The sequence below is a fragment of the Myotis yumanensis genome, unplaced genomic scaffold (assembly GCF_028538775.1).
Source record: "Myotis yumanensis isolate MYYU_CA2020_CCGP unplaced genomic scaffold, mMyoYum1.0.hap1 SCAF_19, whole genome shotgun sequence".
Classification (NCBI taxonomy): domain Eukaryota; kingdom Metazoa; phylum Chordata; class Mammalia; order Chiroptera; family Vespertilionidae; genus Myotis; species Myotis yumanensis.
This window is the reverse complement of record NW_027223770.1, coordinates 9,428,271-9,452,360: the sequence shown is the minus strand read 5'-3', so window position 1 is coordinate 9,452,360 and position 24,090 is coordinate 9,428,271. Positions and strand designations below refer to the sequence as shown.

At 42.4% G+C, this 24,090-nt stretch overlaps 1 protein-coding gene across 2 annotated transcripts in view; it reads right to left on the bottom strand.

The window, feature by feature from the left end:
- Positions 1 to 13,165, bottom strand: part of NAA25 (N-alpha-acetyltransferase 25, NatB auxiliary subunit) — a 64,779-nt gene extending 51,614 nt beyond the window's left edge. For both annotated transcript variants that reach the window (XM_070399979.1, XM_070399980.1), the window contains exons 1-3: positions 13,105 to 13,165; positions 2,093 to 2,178; positions 596 to 734 (exon numbers count right to left, since the gene is read on the bottom strand). In XM_070399979.1, the coding sequence (XP_070256080.1) occupies positions 596 to 734; positions 2,093 to 2,178; positions 13,105 to 13,162 (283 nt within the window). In that variant the 5' untranslated portion in view covers positions 13,163 to 13,165. The remainder of the gene's footprint in view (positions 1 to 595; positions 735 to 2,092; positions 2,179 to 13,104) is intronic.
- Between the last annotated feature and the right edge of the window lie 10,925 nt (positions 13,166 to 24,090).

Genomic DNA, 24,090 nt, shown 5'->3' with positions numbered 1-24,090 from the left:
TGGATGTTACACTCTCAGATGAATGTTTCTCTCCCTTCCTTTCAAAAAAAACAAACAAACAAACAATAAAAAATATATATTAAAAAAAAAAGTGACCCCAGCCAACGTGACTCAGTGGATGGGTGTCAACCTATGAACCAGGAGGTCATGGTTCGATTCCTGGTCAGGGTCAGGGCACATGCCCAGGATGCAGAATCAATCCCCAGTGTGGGGTGGGCAGGAGGCAGCTGATCAATGATTCTCTCTATCATTAATGTTTCTATCTCTCTCTCCCTCTTCCTTCCTCTCTGAAATCAATAAAAAGATATTAAAATTTTTTATTTTTTAAAAAAAAGGTGATAAAAGGGTAAATCTCACACTTAGCAAATCATAATGCTACAAATGAAACTCAAGTGCTCATTTCAATTCAAGGATCCTAATACACTGGAAAAAATTTCTGTCTACAGTCTTCAGAAATCATGGTTAATGCATTATTTTACCTTTGCCATCCACTCAAATCATGAGTGATAAGCAAATCAGACAAATAGAGAACTCAATCAGAAATAACAAAAAACTTAAGCTCAGGTTTAACACCAAGGAAAAGAAAGAAACTTACGACGATGCATCTCCCGGTAAAGAATAGTCAGTGCCTGCAGCGAGTTATCATCTGTGGGTTCAAGGGCTGCCACCTCCTGTGCCAAGGTAAAGGCTTCCTCTTGCTTCCCAGTTCTCTGTAATCCAATGGCCTTTAACACCTGACAGAAAGAAAAGACAAATCAGTTTGAAAAGGAATGAAAAGGAACCATAGAAAGCCAATTTGAAAGCACAAGATGTAAGGTATATCTAGATTGTTAATCAACTAAACCATTTTACTAAAAAATGAACAGATCAAGATTCTTTCCTAGCCCTAGCCGGTTTGGCTCAGTGGATGGAGCGTCGGCCTGCGGACTGAAGGATCCCAGGTTCGATTCCGGTCAGGGGCATGTACCTTGGTTGCGGGCACATCCCCAGTAGGAGGTGTGCAGGAGGCAGCTGATTGATATTTCTCTCTCATCGATGTTTCTAACTCTCTATCCCTCTCCCTTCCTCTCTGTAGAAAATCAATAAAATTTTTTTTTTTTTTTTTTTTTAAAAGATTCTCTCCTGCCAAAACCGGTTTGGCTCAGTGGATAGAGCGTCAGCCTGCGGACTGAAAGGTCCCAGGTTCGATTCCGGTCAAGGGCATGTACCTGGGTTGCGGGCACATCCCCAGTGGGAGATGTGCAGGAGGCAGCTGATCGATGTTTCTCTCTCATCGATGTTTCTAACTCTCTATCTCTCTCCCTTCCTCCCTGTAAAAAATCAATAAAATATATTTAAAAAAAAAAAAAAAAAAGATTCTCTTCTATTTCAGCAATGTTAAGAATGCAAGCCCTGCCCTGGTCAGGAGGCCCAGTTAGATAGACAATCATTCCGATAGGCCAAGGTTTTGGGTTAATCCCTAGTAGGTGAACATACAAGAGGCAACTAATGAATGCATGAATAGGTGGAACAACGAATCAATGTTTCTCTTTCTCTCTCTCAAAAAGCAATAAGCATGTCCTTGAAAGAAGATTAAAGAAGAGAAAGAGAGCCCTAGTCAGTTTGGCTCAGTGGATAGAGCGTCGGCCTGCGGACAGAAGGGTCCCGGATTCGATTCTGGTCAAGGGCAAATACCTTGGTTGCAGGCTCCTCCTGGGCCCCGGCCCTGGTTGGGGCGGGTGTAGGAGGCAACCAATCAATGTGTCTCTCTCACATTGATACTTCTCTCTATTTTCCCTCTCTCTAAAAACTCAATGGAAAAAAATCAATGGAGGAGAGAGGGAGAGAAAGAGGGCGAGGGCGAGAGAGAGAGAGAGAGAGAGAGAGAGAGAGAACGCAAAACATCGCTTAAAAGACTATGAAAATAAAATAATTACATAAGTTATGTTCAAAGAATTAAATAGCTAGCTTTTAACTCAATACTACTCAAGGCATTTAAGTGATCAAGAAAATATTCTGAAAATTACTAAAGAGATTAAACATCTTTCTCACTTAAAGTCAAAATTACAATATATAACACAACAAATGTAAGTTCAAGGGCAAATGAACTTACCTTAGCACAATGAAGATCCTTATGTTTCTTCAATAATTTATCTGCTTGTTGAATTGCCATTTTATTATTACCATTATCAAGATAATCTATAAAAACAGAAATTACGATAGTTTATTCCTTCAACAACAAATATGAAAAATGCATAGGCTGGTATCAAATGTTTCAGAAAGCATAATAATTCCGTATTAAAAACATCGTGGAAAAACATACACATATCATGGAGCTCTGGCCAGATAGCTCAGTTGGTTAGAGCTGCATCCCCATATGCCAAGGTTGTAGGATCGATTCCCAGTCAAGGCACGTACAAGAATCAACCAATGGCCCTGGCAGGTATGGTTCAGTTGGTTAAGCCTCATCCCCTGCACCGAGAGGTCACCATTCAATTCCCAGTCAGGACACATGCCAAGGTTTCAGGCTTAATCCCCAGTGGAGAGGCAAGTAGGAGGGAGCCAACTGATATTTCTCTCTCTCCTTTTCCCTTCCTCTCTCTCTAAAACCAATAAAAACAAACATCATGGAGCTCATTTTCACTCTAAATGTCTAGAATGGTCCAAAATACCACTTTATATCCCTACAGCCATCTCTCACCCAAAAGCACTATAATCAATTATATTAGTCCTTAATGAAGATTCAAACATATTTATATGATAGATGACATTAATATTTTTACCTATGATAAACAGGTTTAGTCACCCCAAAATTAAATTTTTTTAAAAAAAATAACCCTTTCTAATATCAAGCTTTAAATTTTACCAAATAGACAATGTTCCTTGAATAAAATGTTTAATGAGTTATACTTACTTTACCACAAAGTATAATTCTCTGAATTAGAAAATAAGATAAAGTTTTACCTATGGGAGGTGGGGGGAAATGGAAGAGATAAAGTCCAATAATATCAAGAGTGGGCAAGGATGCAGGAAGAAAGCACTTTCAAATGCTGGTTGAAACTGAAACTAGCAATGACTTTGAAAAACAACTAACGTCTAGGTTCCATAAGCTATGTAACCATTCCTAATCTTAAGGAATACGGGGACCCATTATAAAATTGTGCTAAGGGGAAAAGAGCAATCTGTTATTATTCAAAAGTCTAACAAAAGCAAGATTTATTTCCAGATGAGATGTATAAGAAAATGAGAGGTATTTTAAATGGGAAATGGTAGCTGTCAATTCTAAGTATAAAATAACTAAACACAGGCCAACCACAACCTACTATACTAATTTCAGATCCCTCTTTGCATATCAAGGTCCCATATCAGCCTAGAGGCAGAGGATGAGGCATAAATAACTCAAAATAACCTATTATGCAACAATGAGAGAGCAGGAACAACTCTCATTCATTGCTGGTGGGAATGCAAACTGGTACAGCCACTTTGAAAGACAGTTTGGTCGTTTATTTAAAAACTGAACATATTCTTACCATATGATCCAACAATTGTGCTCCTTGGTATCTACCCAAATAAGCTGAAAACTTACTTCCACACAAAAACCTGAACACAATGTTTAGAGCAGCTTTATTCATAATTGTTAAAACTTAGAAGCAACCAAGATGCCCTAAAATAGGCTAATGGATAAACAAACAGAGGAACATCCATATGATGTAATATTACTTGGCAATAAAAAAAAAATGAGCTATCAAGTCACATAAAAAACATGGAGGAAGCTTAAATGCATATTGCTAAGTGTTTTTAAAAAGCCAATGTGGCCCTGACCAAGGTAACTCAGTTGGTTGGACGACTGTCCCAATACACCAGGGTTACAGGTTCAATCCCCAGTAGAAGGCACATAAAATAATCTACCAAAATATGCATAAATAAGTGGAACAACAAGTTGGTGTTTCTCTCTTTCTCTCTCTCAAATCAATAAATAAAATTTTTATGTATTTTTATTGATTTCAGGGAGGAAGGGAGAGGGGGAGAGAGATAGAAACATCAATGATGAGAGAGAATCATTGATCGGCTGCCTCCTGCATGTCCCCTACTGGGGATCGGGCCCACAACCCAGGCATGTGCCCTTGACCAGAATCGAACCCGGAACCCTTCAATTGACAGGCAGGTGCTCTAACCACTGAGAAACACCAGCTAGGGCAATAAATGAAAATTTTAAAGGCCAATTTGTAAAACTATAAAGGCCACATACTATATAATTCCAACTATGTGACATTCTGGAAAAGGCAAAAATTAACACAATGAGTGGTTGCCAGGGACTGAAGGAGGAATGAATATGTGGAGCACAGAGGATATTTAAGACAGTGACACTGTTCTGTATGATATTGTGATGATGGATACATGTCATCATATATTTGCCAAAACCCATAAAATGTACAACACAAAGAATGAACCACAGCCCAGCTGGCGTGGTTCAGTGGTTGAGCGTCAATCTATGAACCAGGAGGTCACGGTTCGATTCCCGGTCAGGCACATGCCCGGGTTGTGGGCTTGATCCCCAGTAGGGGGGCATGCAGGAGGCAGCCAATCAATTATTCTCTCTTATCATTAATGTTTCTCTCTTTCTCCCTTCCTCTCTGAAATAAATATCCTATATAATAAAACCCTAATATGAAAAAAAACCCTAATATGCAAATCAACCGAACGGCAGAACAGCCGGCAGAACGACTGGTCGCTATGACACGCACTGACCACCAGAGGGCAGACGCTCAACACAGGAACTGCCCCCTGGTAATCAGTGTGCTCCCACAGGGGGAGCGCCACTCAGCCAGAAGCCGGGCTCACGGCTAGCGAGCATAGCGGTGGTGGGAGCCTCTCCTGCCTCTGCTGCAGGCGGGTGGGTGGTAAGAAGCGAGGGGTCCCGGACTGCGAGAGGGTGCAGGCCAGGCTGAGGGGACCCCATCCCCACCCCCTATGCACAATTTTTGTGCACCGGGCCTCTAAAAAATAAATAAATGAATATATATATGTATATGTATATATATATATATATATATATATATATATATATATATGAAAGAATGAACCATAATGTAAAATAGTAAACTATGTATTTTAATTATTAATAAGCTATTGGCTCAGCTACTTTAACAAATATACTACATTAATACAAGATGTTAATAACAGAGAAAAGGGTAGAGGGGAGGAGTGTGGGGATATATAGGAACTCTCTACTTTCTGCTCATTTTCTGTAAACCTAAAACTGCTCTAAAAAATAGTTTATTGCCCTGGCCGGTTTGGCTTAGTGGATACAGCATTGGCCTGTGGACTGAAGGGTCCCAGGTTCGATTCCGGTCAAGGGCACATGCCCGGGTTGCAGGCTTGATCCCCAGTGTGGAGCATGCAGGAGGCAGCCCATCAATGATTCTCTGTCAACATTGATGTTTCTCTCTCTCTCTCTCTCTCTCTCTCTCTCTCTCTCTCCCTTTCTCTCTGAAATCAATACAAATATTTTTTTAAAAATAGTTTATTAATAAAAAATAAATTTAATAATAAATAATAAATTTTAAAATAATAAAAGCAAAGATTCATTTCCAGAGAAGGAAAATGAGAAATGTTATAAGTAGGATAGAGGGTGGTAGTTATCAATTCTAAATATAGAAAGATAACTGAACACAGACCAGTTCTTAATCTATTACCACTACTGGTTCCTCACTGTTCATCAAAGCAGGTCCCAAATCAGCATAGGGATAGAGCAGGCATAGACAACTCACAATAATCTATAGTCGTGGTGGCCTAGAGTGCTCTGAATAACAGAAATAGACTATCATTTTACCTAATGGTTTCAATTTTTCTCCAATAAATATATTACTAAAACTTCTGACAGCCACATAAATACATAAGTTTCATCTCTTTAGTCCTCAATGCACTTAATATTGGTGAGCACCAATAATGCTAGGTGAGAAGATTAAAAAGAAGCCTTACTCTGGAGGAAATCACAATGTAGGAAAAAGAGGTCAAAAAGAATCTTATTGTGAATGGAATCACAACCTATAAAGGAAGATCAAAGACTAATAGTCAGGTAGAGAGATTGGAGAATCAACGAACTCTAAAAGCATACAATCTTGGCCTGAATACCCAGCAGGTAATACCAGTTTTCTTAAATCCTTAGCTCAGCTAATAAGCCTTCATTTGTCCTTTACAAAATATGACAGAGATACTTCAGCTCAATAAATGACAGTTCTTCCTAAATACTTGATGCTGACCTCATGCTGAGTCAGTTCTAAGTTACTCCTGACTCAGTCCTAAAAGATCCAGGTTTACAGAACATATCCTGAAGTCTTCTCAAAGAGTAGACATCTTTGATGAGACGCCATATCTGAGATCTGCCCATAAACGGATCAAGCCAGAGTCAGGACTATAAGGACTATAAGGACACTGAACTTTTCCCTCTATAGCTGACAAGGCTCTGAAATTGTTGTCCCTACCTGCCCATGCCCTCTCCTCTGGAAATGGTTTCGACTGCCCTCTGCTGAAGGGGTAGGGCTGGATGACCATGTCTAGACCATGTAATTGAGCCCAATGGGGTGGACATTTGACCCAAGCTGGATAAATCAGGTTTCTTCCTGATAATCTGAAACTGCAGCACTGAAAGCTGGACTCAGAAAGCTCATTTGGAAAGCAATAAATATGAGTCTGAGATTACCAGTAGCAGCTCAGGAATTTCCATTTTTGAAGGAGCCTTAGTTAGGGATGCAAGTTAGTTGATGGGGAATGAAGAAAAGGAGTTATCTTTTGATTCTTCATTCACATAACATTTATAAAAGAATTTAAAAAAATTCGCCCTGGCTGGTTTGGCTTAGTGGATAGAACGTCGGCCTATGGACTGAAGGGTCTCGGGTTCGATTCTGGTCAAGGGCATATGCCCGGATTGCAGGCTCAATACCCAGTAGGGGGCATGTAGGAGGCAGCCTATCAGTGATTCTTATCATTGATGTTTCTATCTCTCTCTCCCTCTCCCTTTCTCTCTGAAATCAATAAAAATACATCAAAAATATATTTTTTAAAGAATCAAAAAATTTCAATTATCTTTATCAAAAAATTGGGGGAGGGGAAATGCAGTGCTGATTAGCCACAGCTTGGTATGGCCACAAAGCCAAGATGTTGGGCCCTGAGTAAATTAATAAGCAGCGAAAAAGTAAAAAATTTTAAAAAACAGCCTGAAGACCCAAGCAGAGAAAAGAAGACACACAGATAGAAGCAGACATGAGCATCTGAAAAAGAAGCTTCAGATCCTAACAGCTTTCCAGTTTCCATGAGGCCCTGAATCACTGCATTCCTGCCCTGGGCTCCCACAAGGGTTTATGGCAACGCCCCTTTACCTGAGCTATCAGTGGGTTTCTGTTTCTTGCACCTGGAAGTTTTAATTGAGACACTCCAGCACATGCAGCCTGCCATCAGGCTCCCCTTTCCTGGATGCCTCTCTTAATGACTACTGATTAATTGGTTGCTGAGTCTTTTGGGAAAAGTTTATTTTCATTTTACATTACTGATTCTAGAATATAAATTATGTACCCCTTGGAGAAAACAGGCCAATAAATATGATATGTAAGTCTGTTTTTTAGTAAATCTTTTTAAAACAAACTTAAGGGTAATTGTGATTTGACCATAAAGATTGGTGTTGTTCCCTTAATAACAAGAGTAAATCAAAATCAGCCATACACAAATCATGCAGAGGAAACAGTAAGATGATAGATCAGTTAAAGCGTTGTTTTCCAAAGCATAGGTACCAACACAACCGAAATGTTTTTAGGTGGTCCTTGCAGACAGCACTAGGTAATACAGTGAGAAAGTTGATTTCTTTTCTATTATTTCCTTTATATTAAGGAGGTAGTCTCAGTTTGGTGTCAGCCTGCTACTTCTTTAATAGTTGCTAATGTCTTTTGTTCACAAGGAAGGAACAGATCTTAGATTCAGTTTCACACGTATTGGACTCTAGTTAAGACTTTTAGTTCTGTTTTTATTGTACTTTTTTTTTGTTGTTAATCCTCAGCTGAGGATACTTTTCCATTGATTTTTAGGGAGAGTGAAAGAGAAAGGAAAAAGGCAGAGAGGAATAGAGATGTAAGAGAAACACATTGATTGGTTGCTTCCTGCATGAGCCCTGACCAGGGGAGGAAGTAAATGAGCCCTGCAACCAAGGTATGTGTCCTTGATCGGAATCAAACCCTGGACCCTTTGGTCCACAGGCCGACGCTCTATCCACTGAGCCAAACCAGTTAGGGCTCATTGTACTTATTTTTATGGCTTTGTTGTCTCAGGGCAAGTGACAGGTTTCCCATTAATGGCAATGATTTAGATTTTTTAAAAATAAATTTAAGTTTAAAAATCTATTTAAAGAAAAATATTACATAAATAATAATATAGATAAAGCTAAAATAATCAGATTAGGTAAAAGAATGATAGAAATTTGGGAAACATTATGTCAAGTCATTGGCAACAGACTATCAATTTTGCTGAATGAGTGAGCAAGCCACTTTCCAACAGAAGCTCCTCTTTCTGGAGATATAGACAGACAGCTGCAGGCCCTGACACATGCAGCCTACTGTCTACTTGCCCTGAAGAGGCCCTAGGAATAATGTGTCCCATCCTACTTAGGGATACTGACAGTAGGAAAGGGATCAGCCTTGCAAATAAAGAAGGAAAGGCTTTAAGTTCTGTGTTCTTGCAGCTGCCGTGAAAGTCTCCAGAGCAGCTGAAATGACAACCTGCAGAGTTTCCACTTCCTACAAGAGCTTCAGAGACTAATAAAGACATTGCTCCAATTTAGAAAAAGGCTGAATACAAAATAGCTCCATAGTTAAAGTACAATGTCCTTTGCTTAAAAATCCTAAGTGTTTATGAATAGGAGCCTAGCTTTTACCAAGAATACAAATGGTAAGTGAAACATACTTTCAGTCAACAAGCCTTTAATTAAATGTGCAAGATGAGGAGGGGGATGTCAAATTTTAAAAATAAAAATGTCTCCTAATTGATCATCTCACATCCTACATTTGCCCCCCATTTAAGTTATTTCTCCACACAATATTCAGAGCTATCTTTAAAATAAATTTCCAAATCCTTAGATCCTCACATGGAACCAGCTTCTTTTATACACTCACTCTCTCCATCCTTCTCTCTCTACCTGGAGTTTGGCCAGGCACTGAAGGGGGAAAATGTCCTAACTCACCAAAGAAGTGATTATCAATCAGGAAACACAGCTGGTAAATATGTTACACCTGATCCAGACTAGAAGAAGACTGCAAACTAGTAAAACAGTTTAGAACAAGGATCTTGTACCAGAAGAGAGGGGGGGGAGGGTGGAGAGAGAGACAGACAGACAGACAGAGAGACAGAGAGAGAGAATATGAATGAATCAATCCTAAAAACTGGAAATATTTTCTCTTTCACATTTCTCTGTTTCCATTTTGCAATTGCTGATCCAGCAATTCCTGTATTTGGACCATCACTCCCACCACTCCCCTCCCCTAACCACTACTAGTAAAAACATTTAAAAACTACTAATAATGGTAGAAGAAAGCCCTGGTTGTACCAGAGTACAAAATTGGTTGAGAACCACATAGCACATGAGAATCATTTTAGCAAAAGGAGAATGAATAATAAAGCAGGTGTTTTAGCAAGACCATGGGTGATTTTCAAAAACCAAAAATGCAATGCCCAAACTTGCCAATTTATGAGTAATAAGATGCATCCTCAAGATGTTTCAACTAATCACATTTATGCAGAGAAAAACTATTATAAACGTAGATACTAGAATGTAAACTCCCCACATCTCATCCCACCACAGTTTCACAATTATTCACCCTTACAGCCCAATCCACTTCTACCCCAAACAATATTCAGCAAGAGCTTGAAGACCGTCCAACAGTTGTAAAATCCTAAAACCTTGGCAATACAAATAATGCTATACAAAGATAGTGATGCTGCTGAATCTGAAATCTACAAAGGGCTGGACTCTCCTGTGAGAATGCCTGTGTTCAAATCCAGCTCTGAGCAGGCTAATCTCTGGCCTTCAGTTCACAACCACAATACCTACCTAGTGGGACAGCACACACATAAGCACTCCATGCTGACAGCCCTTGAACTTGTGGATGGTGGGCAAGCACCACCATGAGTGAGCTGTCCACTGTCCGCTAATGAATGTCTGAATGCAAGGAATGATGGTGGTTTGGGGTACTAATGTATTTAAACACAAAAACAGGGGCTGTACCAAAGTCTGAAGGTCAAAAGTCAACAACAGTCTGCACCCTTTCTTTTCCTAGTCCTATCAGTTTATATTAATCGCCTTGGAATTCCTAAAAAGCCTCTTCTAATCTTCTTCCCACATAACTATAAAAAAGCTACTAATTCTGTCTTCACTTTTAAGAATATGACATGTCACTTCTGGTTAACATATCCTGATGTTTATCCATGTGAAATGGACAAGGTTTTTCTTCTTGGATAGTTCAAAACATTATTAATTCTAACTGACTTATGGGGCACCAAAGGCATTTTCTTTGGTCCTCAAGAACAATTGTGGAAATCCAATTATTCTTAAAAATATTAAATCTTGCTTCTGGGGGAAGACTTTCACTACGTGTTCGCATCATTTGCCTTCACTCAACATTCCAACTAACTTGATTTGGGAGAGAAGAGGCTTTAGTTTGGCAATTAACAATGCTTCTGGTTCCTTTAATTGGCAAGGAGTTGGTAAAGTGAGTGATAATACTATTTTTGGAAGATAAGTAACTGCCCTTTAGAGAACAGGGGGACAGGGAATAGGGGGCAATAAATGCCAATTCTCAGACATAGCCCCAGATCTGTCTTAAGAACCGGTAGAGTAATAGAATGTTCCATTGGCAAGATGGCCCCATTGAAAGTTGTAAGGAATTGCAGAAGGCCGAGTATGGGCAGGTTTATTAAGACAGTACGGACTTGAACCTGGGAGACCAAAGACCCTTTCAGAACGCCAATGAGGCGGAAAACTGTCACAATGAAACGAAGATGTCACTTGGCCTTTTTCATCATTCTCAGAGTGTTTTTTCTAACTACATAACTGAACGAACAGAAAACAGAAGCCCATGAAAACCTGTATGTCTTTTATTAAAGACGGCCATTTCTAATGTATTATAACTTATGAATTATAACAAGGATGACTACATACCCAAAAAAGTGTTGAATCTTTTTTTTTTTTTTAATATATTTTATTGATTTTTTACAGAGAGGAAGGGAGAGAGACAGAGAGTTAGAAACATCGATGAGAGAGAAACATCGATCAGCTGCCTCCTGCACATCTCCTACTGGGGATGTGCCCGCAACCCAGGTACATGCCCCTGACCGGAATCGAACCCGGGACCTTTTCAGTCCGCAGGCCGACGCTCTATCCACTGAGCCAAACCGGTTTCGGCAAGTGTTGAATCTTTTTAGTTAAAAAATAAAAAGTCTGCAGGCTGCACAGAACTGTAAGGAGGCACTTACTGCAAACCCTGGATTCAATTCTTGCCCTCAGTCGCCCTTGTAGGGTTCATCCTTGCCCTTTGAAAATTTATCCTGGAGGGCTTGAGGGTGCAGCCCTGGGGAAGTGAATATCAGAGCCCTGTCTCTGCCGCTCACAGCCTGCGTGACCTGTGGCAAGTCAGCATCTTCAGCTCAAAGTGCGGTGGTTTCTAGCACCACGGTTAAGAGGGTGAGCCTGGGACAGCCCACAGGGTTCAGGTCCTCGCTCCACCAAATGTTAGCTGTACGACTTCAGACAATTGAGCACATCAGTAAAGCCCCATTTCCTCATTTATTAAAAAAAAAAAAAAAAAATGCGGGCGGGGGGGGGGGGAGATTGGGAAAAAAAGACCCACCTCATGAGTGTATGAAGATTAAATAAGATAACCCATATAAAAAGCAAGGACAGTGAGTGACATAATGAGTAGTCTACACACACTGGCTATTATTACTGATCTCACAGGATTGTTTTTGGAATCAAATGAGATGTGAGAAGTAAAGCATCATACAGATGACAAAAATAAAAGCAAGACCAACTGTGCCAGAAACACTGTTACCCCTTCAAAAAAAAAAAAAAAAAAGTGAAATGATCTCAGCCATTCGGAGAAGCCTCCATTTAGTAACATCCACGCCAAAAACGCGAGCTAGTTTTGCAAAAACCGCTGACCTTGAAGCCTTCTTCACCATTAACTGAGATAGACCAAGACCATACAACCTAGACCATAAGAGGAAAGGAAATGCCAAAGGGCCCACCACTGTCCAATTACCGAACATGCCCGTTACTGAGAAGGGGCTTCTCGCTGACTCAAACCTGTGACTCCCCACAACCGGGGCGGCCGGGTGACATCCAGGTCTGACAAAGCCTGGGGCTGAGGCGGGCGGAAAGGATGGAGGGGACCCACCGCGCACAGGGGAAACCGGCCAGGCTGCAGGAGGGAAACGCATGCCCTCGCAGCAGCCCCGCGGGACCCTCCATCGTCAACTACCCGTCTCTTCGCCGCTATTTGGGGCCCATGACACCCCCCTCCCCAAACCCTCTCGCCGCCCACGTGTGCCCAGAGCAGCTGTTCCTCCACCGAAGACCTCGCCATTGGGAACCTCGGATCAGGCCTGTTCTGTTTCGAGCGGGGTGACCTTGGGTCAGACCCTTCCCCTCTTTGGATCTCTTTCTCCATGGACACCCGGCGCAGCTGGTTACACAACCCCCCAGGCCCGGCTCCCGCAACTGAAAAGTCTGTACGTGAGGACTATCCCCTCAGCCTCCACCCGCGGGGAGATCTCGGGGCTCCCTCGGCGCGGCCCGAACAGACGCAGCCTACGGAAAGCGCAGGTCTCCGCGAGAGGAAGTGTCTCCGCTCTGCCGACCCGCCGCTGCGCCGACCGCGCCGCGGCCGCCTCGGGGCTCAGGAAGGCCCGCCGGCGCCTACGCGAGGCCCGCGGCTGCGGCCTAGAGGCCCGCGCGGCCCGCCCCGGCGCCCGCGGGCCCCGTTCCCGGACCCTCCGCGCCCCTTCTGGGCCTTTGCCCCGGTCTCGGTAGCCCTCGGCAGCGCTCGGCGCTTCCGGGCGGCGACCGGGCTGGCCACAGGCACTCACCGTAAATGGGCCGGAGGCGCCTGTCGTTAGGGTCCTGCACATGGCCCCGTGTCGCCATGATGACAAGCGCAGAACCACAGTGCGCACGCGCGGGGCAGCTCTCCAGGAAGGGGCTGTTAAAGGGCCAGTGCCGATCTCGCTCGTCTATCGCGATGGGTGGCGACCGAGCGCACCTGCGCGGAAAGCGGTGCTACCTCGCACCCCTGTTCGGAGAATTGCCTGTTCAATAGAAACTTCCTCTCCTTTTTGACGGTGGAGTCAGCCTCGCTAAAGGCGGCTGTTGCTGTTGAAATCCCTTCCGAGTCGCCTCCTGGGGCGTGAGGACGGGAAGGGAGAAACTCGGTGAAAGTCAGGGCTCAGCCGCTCCTGCTTACCCTATTTATCCTCGGTGCTGAAGGACCAGTTGGACTTGTCTTTAATTCATTGTTGGGGGACCAGGAAATCCTCCGGGAGAATGAGTTCCAGATCCCTTCACGCCTTTCTCGGGGCTCAGCCAACTAAGAAGCATCTTAGATGAATAGTAATCCAGGAGTCGATTATACTTCAATAAAGCTGGAGAGGAAAAGTAACTCAGCCAGTACTCATGGCAAGCACTTCAAATATATTATCTCCCTAACACTCCTAACAACCCTCATACCTTCCTAGGAGGTGGATATTATTATCTTCCTTTTTTATCCGTGGGCTTATTCATTCATGTAGTTATTGAGTGCCTGTTGTGTGGCATGCTCTGTTGTAGGCACGAAGGATGCATCAATAAACAAATAGACAATCTTTGGTGGAGTTTTACTTATAATGGGGAAGACAGACAATTAAATGAGTAAAATAGATAGATGTACAGGTGAGCAAAGTAGGTTTACAATTGTGAGTACAGGTGTTAAGGCTATTGTAATAATCATAAACTGCATGTCTCCTCTCTCTCTCTCCCTCTCCCTTTCTCTCTCTCTCAAATCAATTTTAAAAACACCTTTTTTTTTTTTTTTTTTTAAAGAAAGAATAATGAAGGTCAGGAGCCTCAGGTAAGCTGACCCCAGGATCACCCGGAGATGGATGTGGCCAGGTATGACCAGGCTCAGGTTGAGCTTGCAAAAGGGAGAAGAGGGAGGAGGCCGGGCTCAGGTTGGGCAAAGAGCAACAACACTTGTTCATCGTTGGGGCAAATGAGAGAGCCAGTGAGTCACCTGAGTTTCAAAAGTTTCCCAGAATGGAAAAATACAGCACCTGCAAGGGGGCCCAGGGGGGCTCCTGGCCAGGACTGTGGTTACTCAGCTAGGTTCTTAGGTTACTTTTGTTGGCCTGCCCCCCTCCTCCACCCCCCTAGGAATGCTGACAGGCTCAGCACCCGGTTCCCTAATTTGGCAGGGCCAGAGCATTATGGGCCTACCTAACAGAGGCCTCTAGATATTTGAGTCACCGTTCTGGGTGGAATATATTTCCCTCCCCCCTGAAAGCCTGTTCGGCATCCAACTAGGATGAATTGGCCTTTTTCTTTTCCCATTCCTACCCCTTGTCCTCAGAGCCTAAGGCTGAAGCAGTGACCTGGCTCCGGGCCTGTCCTTACCTGCTCCCTGAGAGACAGCTTCCACACCCTTTGGCAGGCATGAATCATTTCGGGTAACAAATGAGATGACCCCACCCCACCCCAGGAAGCCAAAAAACCATTTTTCTTGCTGTACAATTCAGAACTCGGAACAATGAGAGCTGACATGGGAAAATGCTTGGCATACAGTAGGTGCTCATTAAATGATGCTTTCCATTTTCTTGGCTTAGAACGGGGGTACACCCTTCATTCTTGTCCTGTTTGGTGGCAGATTTGTTCTGGTGAGAAACCTTCTCGATCAAGGGCAGTGGCACCCATAGGTGCATTGTGCCTGAATAGCTGGGGACACAGGGCGGATGCTGCATTACCTGAATATAGTGACTGTGGGTATCTCCACCCGATGACTTTTCTAGTTTTTGTTTTTCTTTTCCATCTTCTGCATATATTCCTATCTAATCCTAATAATCCTCCTAAGAATAAACAGAGCAGTGTTTCATAGTTTTTATAACTGATTTCCTACACTTTTGACAGCAATATAAACAGCAACTCTGACTCTGAAATCAAACCAGATTTAGATCAAAATCTGAACACTGACATGTATCAACTGTGTGATCCTAAGCAAGTGACTAAACATCTCTGAGCCTTACTTTCTGCATCTGTAAAATTATGATTCTAAAAGGACCTACCTCATAAGGTTGATATGAGGAATAAATTCTGTGGTTTATGAAAAGAAACAAGCAGAAAGAAAGCACTCAACAACAGTTATGTACCATTACTATTTTTTTTAAATATATTTTATTGATTTTTTACAGAGAGGAAGGGAGAGGGATAGAGAGTTAGAAACATCAATGAGAGAGAAACATCGACCAGCTGCCTCCTGCACACCTCCCACTGGGGATGTGCCCGCAAGCAAGGTACATGCCCTTGACTGGAATCGAACCCGGGACCCTTCAGTCCGCAGGCCGATGCTCTACCCACTGAGCCAAACGGGTTTGGCCCATTACTATTTTTAATATTAGTAATAATATTATTACTCCCTTCTCTTAAAACTGCAGAAATCACCTTCTGACAAATCAACATACAATAAGTGCTGGAGAGGATGTGGAGAAAAAGGAACCCTCATTCACTGCTGGTGGGAATGCAGACTGGTGCAGCCACTGTGGAGAACAGTATGGCGTTTCCTTAAAAAACTAAAAATGGAACTTCCATTTGACCCAGTGATCCCACTTCTAGGAACATATCCCAAGAAAACAGAAACATCAATCAGAAAGGATATATGCACCCCTATGTTCATAGCAGCACAATTTACAATAGCTAAGATTTGGAAACAGCCTAAGTGCCCATCAGCAGATGAGTGGATTAGAAAACTGTGGTACATCTACACAGTGGAATACTACACTGCTGTAAAAAAGAAGGAATTCTTACCATTTGCAACAGCATGGATGGAACTGGAGAGCATTATGCTAAGCGAAATAAGCCAGTCAGAGAAAGATAAATATCGCATGATCTCACCCATTTGTGGAAAATAATGAACAACATAAACTGATGAACAAAAATAGGACCAGAGTCATAGAAGCATCAAACAGACTGTCCAACCTATGAGGGAAGGCTCGGGGGGTGGGGGGTGGTAAAGGGGTAAGAGATCAACCAAAGGACTTGTATGCATGCATATAAGCATAATCAATGGACACAGACGGGGGTGGGGGCGGCCAAGGAGGGGTCAATGGGGGGAAAAGGAGACATATGTAATACTTTAAACAATAAAGGCTTTAAATTTTTTTTTTAAATTACCTCCTGATACTTTGGGACACCAAGGAAGGAGTTTCCCCCATCTGATGTGTCCCCTGGGAGGAGTAATACCTTGGAATCTCCCATAACACTTAGCATAAAGTAAGCCAGAAGAACAAAGTGCAGAACTAAAGGTAGACAAGGCAGAGAAACATAGAACTGGGAGCTAAGAGTTCAGGAGAACCAAGGTTATGATCTTAGTTTGCCCAACAATTGGCATTGTGATCCTGGATCTCATTTTCCCCATCAGAAAAAGAGAGGGTGGATTCCCAGTCCCCTCTACCTCTCAAGCGCCCCTACGTAGTCTTTGTACACCCTAGCACTTCCAATTATTTCCACTAGGTGGCATATGAATGCCAAATTGCCCAGGCTACTTTCCAAATCAGAAATTATCTGAATTTAATAGTTTTTTATTGTATTTTTTCTTTACTGATTATGGTATTACATATGTGTCTTTATCCCCCCATTGTCCCCCACCCCCCACCCCACTCATGCCCTACCCCCCTGTTGTCTGTGTCCATTGGTTAGGCTTATATGCATGCATACAAATCCTTTGGTTGATCTCTCCCCCTTTAATTAATTTTTGGAAAAAACATACCAGCCCTAGCTGGTTTGGCTCAGTGGATAGAGCGTCGGCCTGTGGACTGAAGGGTACCAGGTTTGATTCCAGTCAAGGGCACATGCCCGGGTTGCAGGCTCGATCACCAGTGGGGGGCATGCAGGAGGCAGCCAACCAATGATTCTCTCTCATTGATGTTTCTATCTCTCCCTCTCCCTTCAATAAGAACTCAATAAAAAAATTTTTTTTTAAAAACATACCAAATATGAAACATTTGTAAGCTATCTCTATAATTCTTAGTTTATCTTTTTTAAAATATATTTCTTTATTGGTTTCAGAGAGGAAGGGAGGAGAAAGAGATAGAAACATCAATGAGAATCATTGATCGGCTGCCTCCTGCACGCCCCCTACTGGGGATTGAGCCCACAACCTGGGCATGTGCCCTTGACCAGAATGGAAGCTGGGACCCTTCAGTCTGCAGGCCGACACTCCATCCACTGAGCCAAACCAGCTAGGGCTATTGAGGTATTATTTACATACCATAAAATTCATCCATTTTAAGTGCACAATTCAATGATTTTTAGTACATTTTACAGAGTTTGGCAGCCATTACAGTAATCCAATTTTAGAACATTTCATCAGCCAAATAATATCACTCTATAAGCTATAATTTAAAAAATTATGAAATGTTTCAAAATCTGTAAAAGTAAAGAGAATAATACCCATATTTACATATCACACAGATTTAACAACTGTTAACATTTTGCAAGCATAGATTTTGTTATTTAATTTATTGGGGTGACAGTGGTTAATGAGATTATATAGGTTTCGAGTGTACAATTCTATGATACATCATCTGTATATTGCATTGTTGTCCACCACCCAAAGTCAAATCTTCTTCCATTATCATATATTTGATATTTGGACAGAGAGGGGCCACAGAACCAGAGCCTCTGACAGGTAATGGTACTTATCCAGAGTTTCATAACAACAACTATTTATCTTTTTACTTTATTTTTTAATGTTTTTGATGTATTTGAGAGAGAGGAAGGTGAGAAAGAGAAACATCGACTTGTTGCTTCACTTGTTTATGCATTCACCGGTTGATTCTTGTATGTGCCCTGACCAGGGATCAAATCTACAACCGCGGTGTATTGGGACGATGCTCTAACCAACTGGGCTACCCAGCCCGGGCCAAAAATGGGCCCTTAATTTTGAATGAAGGAGACTCTGGGAGGTAGTGTTGCTGTGTGGTCCGTTCTCTGGTAGGAAAAAGCATGAGATGAGAGATTACAACCAGTCAGGAAATTCACAAGCTAATTCTAAATTTTATATGCAAATACAAATGACCTAGAATAGCCAAGAAAATCTTGAAAAAGAGGAACAGAATGAGAGGACTTACATTGGAAGTCTGAGTAGAGTGACGAGGAGTCCACACAGGCACTGGAGGTGGGAGCAGGAGCCACCGCACAGGGTACTCCTGCCCGGCTTCCTCATTGCGAAGGCCTGTGTTGGTGGGACTTGCTCCCGGCAGCAAAAACACAAGGAGGCGCTTACCACAGGGTTTTCATGCTGACGGTGCTCATCCCAGAAGAGGAAAGGTTTCACCCATTTCCCCGGCTCACACACGCCTCTGACAGTGGCTCCACCTGTGGCCTCAGGACATTCCAGGGACTTCTACTCAGAGTCCAGCTGATCTGTAGCACATCCCTGAGGGAGGTCACTGTACTTCAGGAAGCCTGATCATATTTTATTCCAGGTTAAGGCTATTAGGAAGAAGAGAGGAATTGCGGACGAAAGAGGCCACATGCGAACCTGACAAGCTCAGGGAAGGCCTGCATGGCGGCCTTGCAAACTCAGAGACCTAAAGTCACCACAAAGGATGAAATTAAACTTTAACTGAAAGCAGTGATGGTGGGTAGATACGTCCGAGGCCGGTCTCTTCACTGACAAGGTCAACCTTTACCTTAACTGAGCCTAGCTGTCTTTTTGCATCTATGATAACATATCCTTGAAATGTCTGGGTTACTTGTAACTTCCGTTTTTCCAGACCCCTTGGGACACAACCTAACGTGTCTGGGCGCCAGGACAGATACCACAGATTCCTTCATTGTTAACATGTTCATTGTTCCTGTACCCACCTAAGTATGTGTCTATCATTTTATTTTTTAATCCAATCCCAGAGGTTTCCCCCCTCCCTTTGCTTTCTCCCGCCTCTCTAGTCTATCACCAATGGATTTCATGTAACCCACCTACATCCCTCCTTTGATTGCAATGTATAAAAATAGAGGAAAACCTGCCATTTCTCCGGAGCATTATCTCAATCCGTTGAGGTTCTGCTTTCCAGCAATTGTCGACACTTTGGCTCAAATAAACTCACAAAAATTAAAAAAAAGAGAGAGAACTTACATTATCAGATCTCAAGACTTACCATAAAACTACAGTCATCAAGACAGTGTGGTATTGGCAGAAGTAGACAATAGATTAGTAGATACGGTTTTTTTAATTGATTTTTAGAGAGAGAGAGAGAAAGTGAGAGAGAGACATCTATTGGTTGCCTCTGGTACATGCCCAATAGGGGATTGAACCCACAACCTAGGTATGTGCCCTGACCGAACACTGAACCCACAACCTTTTAGTGTGTGGGAAGACATGCCAACCAACTGAGCCACTCAGCCAGGGCCAAGGAAGTACCCTTTATTATTTTTTCTTTTAAATCTCTGTTGAAAGTAGTACATGTGTCCCCTTTTACCCCATTGCCCTTTGCCGCCGCCCCCTCAAAGAAGTACCTTTTCATGTTTATTACAAATCAGGACATAAAGAAAGCGTGGTGTAATTTTGCAAGTAGGAATTGAGTGCCTTCTATGTGTCTGAGTCTGTGTTGGGCACAGGGCCAGGAATATGTGACTCTAGGCAGCTGCTGGCAAGTAAATGTGGGAGGAAGGGAAACCGTTGGCACCAGAGACTCAAGGAAAAGCTGCATTAAGTACATATCCTGTTAGAGATTTAAGGCTGAGGTTGGGGGAGAGGGGGAGACGGTGTGTGTGTGTGTGTGTGTGTGTGTGTGTGTGTGTGTGAATTGGGGCTTCGAGGAAGTGTTGGGAAGGGGGAAGTCCATGGTGGCTTTTCAGGCTTGGTAATGACAGCTTTGGCTAGAGGAGAATAATTCCCTTCCCCCATCCTGGATAGGACCTGAATTTGGCAGAACAGGGAAGGGCAAGGCAAACCTATCCCACGGCTTTTATCAACATTCCAAGACAGTCGATGCTGAATTTGCCTGAACCAAGAAGGGAAGTTCTGCTCTAACCGGTTTGGCTCAGTGGATAGAGCATCGACCTGCAGACTGAAGGGTCCCGGGTTCGATTCAGGTGAAGGGCATGTACCTTGGTTGCGGGCACATCCCCAGTAGCAGGTGTGCAGGAAGCAGCTGATCGATATTTCTCTCTCATTGATGTTTCTAACTCTCTATCCCTCTCCCTTCCTCTCTGTAAAAAATCAATAATATATATATTTTTTTTAAAAAAAGAAGGGAAGTTCTGGCCATGCTCCCCCAAATTAGATTCAGGAAATCTGGGCTGTGTTTGCAGGTATGATGAATGGAAGGTGTCCAAGACCCAAAATTATTTTTTTTTTAGTTTTATCTTTTTATTATGTTTAATTTTTCAATTACAGTTGACATTCAATATTATATCAGTGTTAGGTGTACAGCACAGTGGTTAGACTTTATATTACTTACAAAGTGATCCCCCACATATTTCCCGTATACACCCAGCACCATAGTCATTACAATATTATTGACTTGTGTTTCCTATGCTGTACTTCGTTACATCCCTGCAGAAATTTAAATGTTTAACAAGCTCTCAAATGATTCTGTGCCAGGGGGCGAGGGTGGCGTGTTTCTTAAACTTAGTTGGAGAGACACCGCCTAAGCGCAGTGGTTCTCAACCTTCTGGCCCTTTAAATACAGTTCCTCATGTTGTGACCCAACCATAAAATTATTTCCGTTGCTACTTCATAACTGTCATGTTGCTACTGTGATGAATCGTAAGGTAAATATCTGATATGCAGGATGGTCTTAGGCGACCCCTGTGAAAGGGTCGTTCGACCGCCAAAGGGGTCGCGACCCACAGGTTGAGAACCGCTGGCCTAAGGGGAACTGCAGCTAATCTTTTACAGGTGGTCTCCTAGTAACCTTCTCAAGTCCAGCCTAAACCCTTTCTGCTGTTACAATAATCAGCAGGCCCTCCTGGCCTGTTTGGTCAGAATTAATATGTTGGTAAACTTGTAAAATTGCTGCTGCTGGATATAGGCCAGGACAAATAAGGCACCCCAAGGAGGTAAGTGAAGTCTGAGCTGGTCATTATTTCTCCTTTATTCCTTGCTCCCCTGGCTGACGCTGTCTCCACGTAAACTCCGCATTCAGAGCTTCTGAGTCAGCCATGCAAGGGAAGAAAGTGAGTGGTTCCCGGGAGACAGGGTCACTATTCTTCTGTTTATTTATTCAAAATGTATTTATACCAAGTTGGCGAGTGAGTGGAACAACTGGGACTCTCCTACTCTGCTGGTGGGAATGTTAGATGGTGCAGTTACTTTGGAAAACAGTTTGGTAGCTTCTTGTAAAATTATCATGTGATTCAGCAGTTCCACTCCTCAGTGTTTATCCAAGAGAAATAAAAATATATGTCCTCCCAAAAGACTTGTACAGAATGTTCATAGCAGCCTTATCCATATTAGCCAAAAACTGGAATCAACTCTCGCATCTATCAATGCAAATTGTGGTACATCCAGAGAATGGAAAGATACCATGCAGTAAAAGGGACTGGATTTTTTTAAAATATGTTTTTATTGATTTCAGAGAGGAAGGGAGAGGGAGAGAGAGACTGAAACATCAATGATGAGAGAGAATCATTGATTGGGTGCCTCCTGCACGCCCCCTACTGGGGATCGAGCCCACGACCCAGGCTTATGCCCTTGACCAGAATTCAACCCAGGACCCTTCAGTCCGCAGGCCAATGCTCTATCCACTGAGCCAAACCAGCTAGGGCGGGACTGAATTATTGATACGGTCATATGATCAATAAATAGCAGGGATGGACCCCAACCACATGCCAAGTGAAAGAAACCTGACACAGATGTGGACATACTTTATGGTTCCACTTACATGAAACTCCATTCTGCAGTAATAGCATATTAGGGGCTGCCAAGGGCTGGGGGGGGTGGGGATTGACAGATGAAAGATCAAAATAGTCTATATCTCGATTATAATCATAGTTACATATGCCAAATACATTGTACTGTGCATTTGAAATTTGGGCTCCATTGTTTGTAAATTATGCTTTAATAAAATTGAAAAAATAGGGTAAAAAAGAAAAAATACATTATGCCTGAGATTATTCAAACAAGAAGTCATGCAAAGCAGTCAGCAAATCTAAAAATCTGGTTCATAATTCTCTCATCAATACATTGTGTGCAGTAAATAGTACAGGGAGAAATATGGATTCTTTATTTTTTTCTTTCTTACTTGGAAGATTATTCAATGTAGGAAGTGAATGTCCTTGTAAACCCAACCTTTCAGAGGCCACCACTGGGAATGGATGCTTCCTCCAGCCTATTTCTAAGCTGATTCTAACATATATTATTAGATAAATAGTTTGTGATTATTAATACTATGTTTAATATTATTTACAAATATAAAACTGAACATATTAATAAGATTTTATATTTGTCCTATTAAATACCAAAGTTTACAAACATAAAATCCTATTAAATCCTATGAATATGTTTGGTCTTTCAACGTTTTCATAAGACAATTTATTTTGCATCTCTTTTCATACTTCTTTTTTACCTTTTGTATAGTTTTATTGAAGTATAATTTATAATTTATTTAAGTGGTCTCCTTTTGAGGGACTATTTGTTGCTATTTTTCATCCCTAAAGAACAGTAATAGACATCTTTGTAATTACACAGCATTAGTATTTCAGATATAACTTGGCTTCCTAGAAGTTTCGTGGACAAGTTGCGTAGCCAAAAGGCATAACAGGTTGTTTTTTTTTTTAAATATATGTTTTCTATTGATTGTAGAGAGAGAGTGAGGGAGAAGGAGAGAAAGAAACATTGATGAGAGAAACCTCAATCGGCTCCCTCCTGCATGCCCCCTACTGGGGATCAAGCCCACAATCCAGGCATGTGTCCTGACCGAGAATCTAACCAGCAACTTCTTGGTGCATGGGACTATGCTCAACCAACTGGGCCACACTGGCCAGCACAAAAAGCATAGCACTTTCAAGGGAGGAAAAAGTATTCCCTTTGTGTTGCAGGGTATATGGGTAGGGGAAGGAGATTTTGTTTGAAGGATTCTATTTAGTTCACAAGATTGATCTAAGGTTTTGTTATAAATTGAATAACACATGGATCAGCTTGAGATTGGAATCACCACTATAACACTTCTTCTATGGGAAAATCTGTTTCAAAGGTCAGAAACCTGTTTACAAATAATCTAAATTCACTGCAGGTAGAAACTACACCTAAATATTGTGACCCAAAGACTCATACTGTTAAAAAACAAAATCCACCTGAGCTAATTTGGAGTTTTAATATATTTTTTTTATTGATTTTTTTACAGAGAGGAAGGGAGAGGGATAGAGAGTTAGAAACATCAATCAGCTGCCTCCTGCACACCTCCCACTGGGGATGTGCCTGCAACCAAGGTACATGCCCTTGACTGGAATCGAACCTGGGACCTTTCAGTCCGCAGGCTGACACTCTATCCACTGAGCCAAACCAGTTAAGGCCAATTTGGAGTTTTAATAGGCGCTATCAAGCGATTCATGGATTGGGCAGCATCCCATCTAGCAACTAGAAGGGTGCTCCCAGGGGTTGTACAACATGGACGGCTAGTGACTGTAGAGGCAGTGCACACCTGGAGCCCCCAGAGTGGCATCACCGAGCTCCTTCCCCAGGAGCTGCACTCAGCATCAAGCTGCTCTAGCTTCGAACGGTGTCTGTGAGCATCTGTGCTCTAGCTCAACTTATTTTGTTAAGTTGAGATGTGTTAGCAAGACGTGTCCTAAGGGAATAGCTTCTTTGATTTGCACCATTTCAC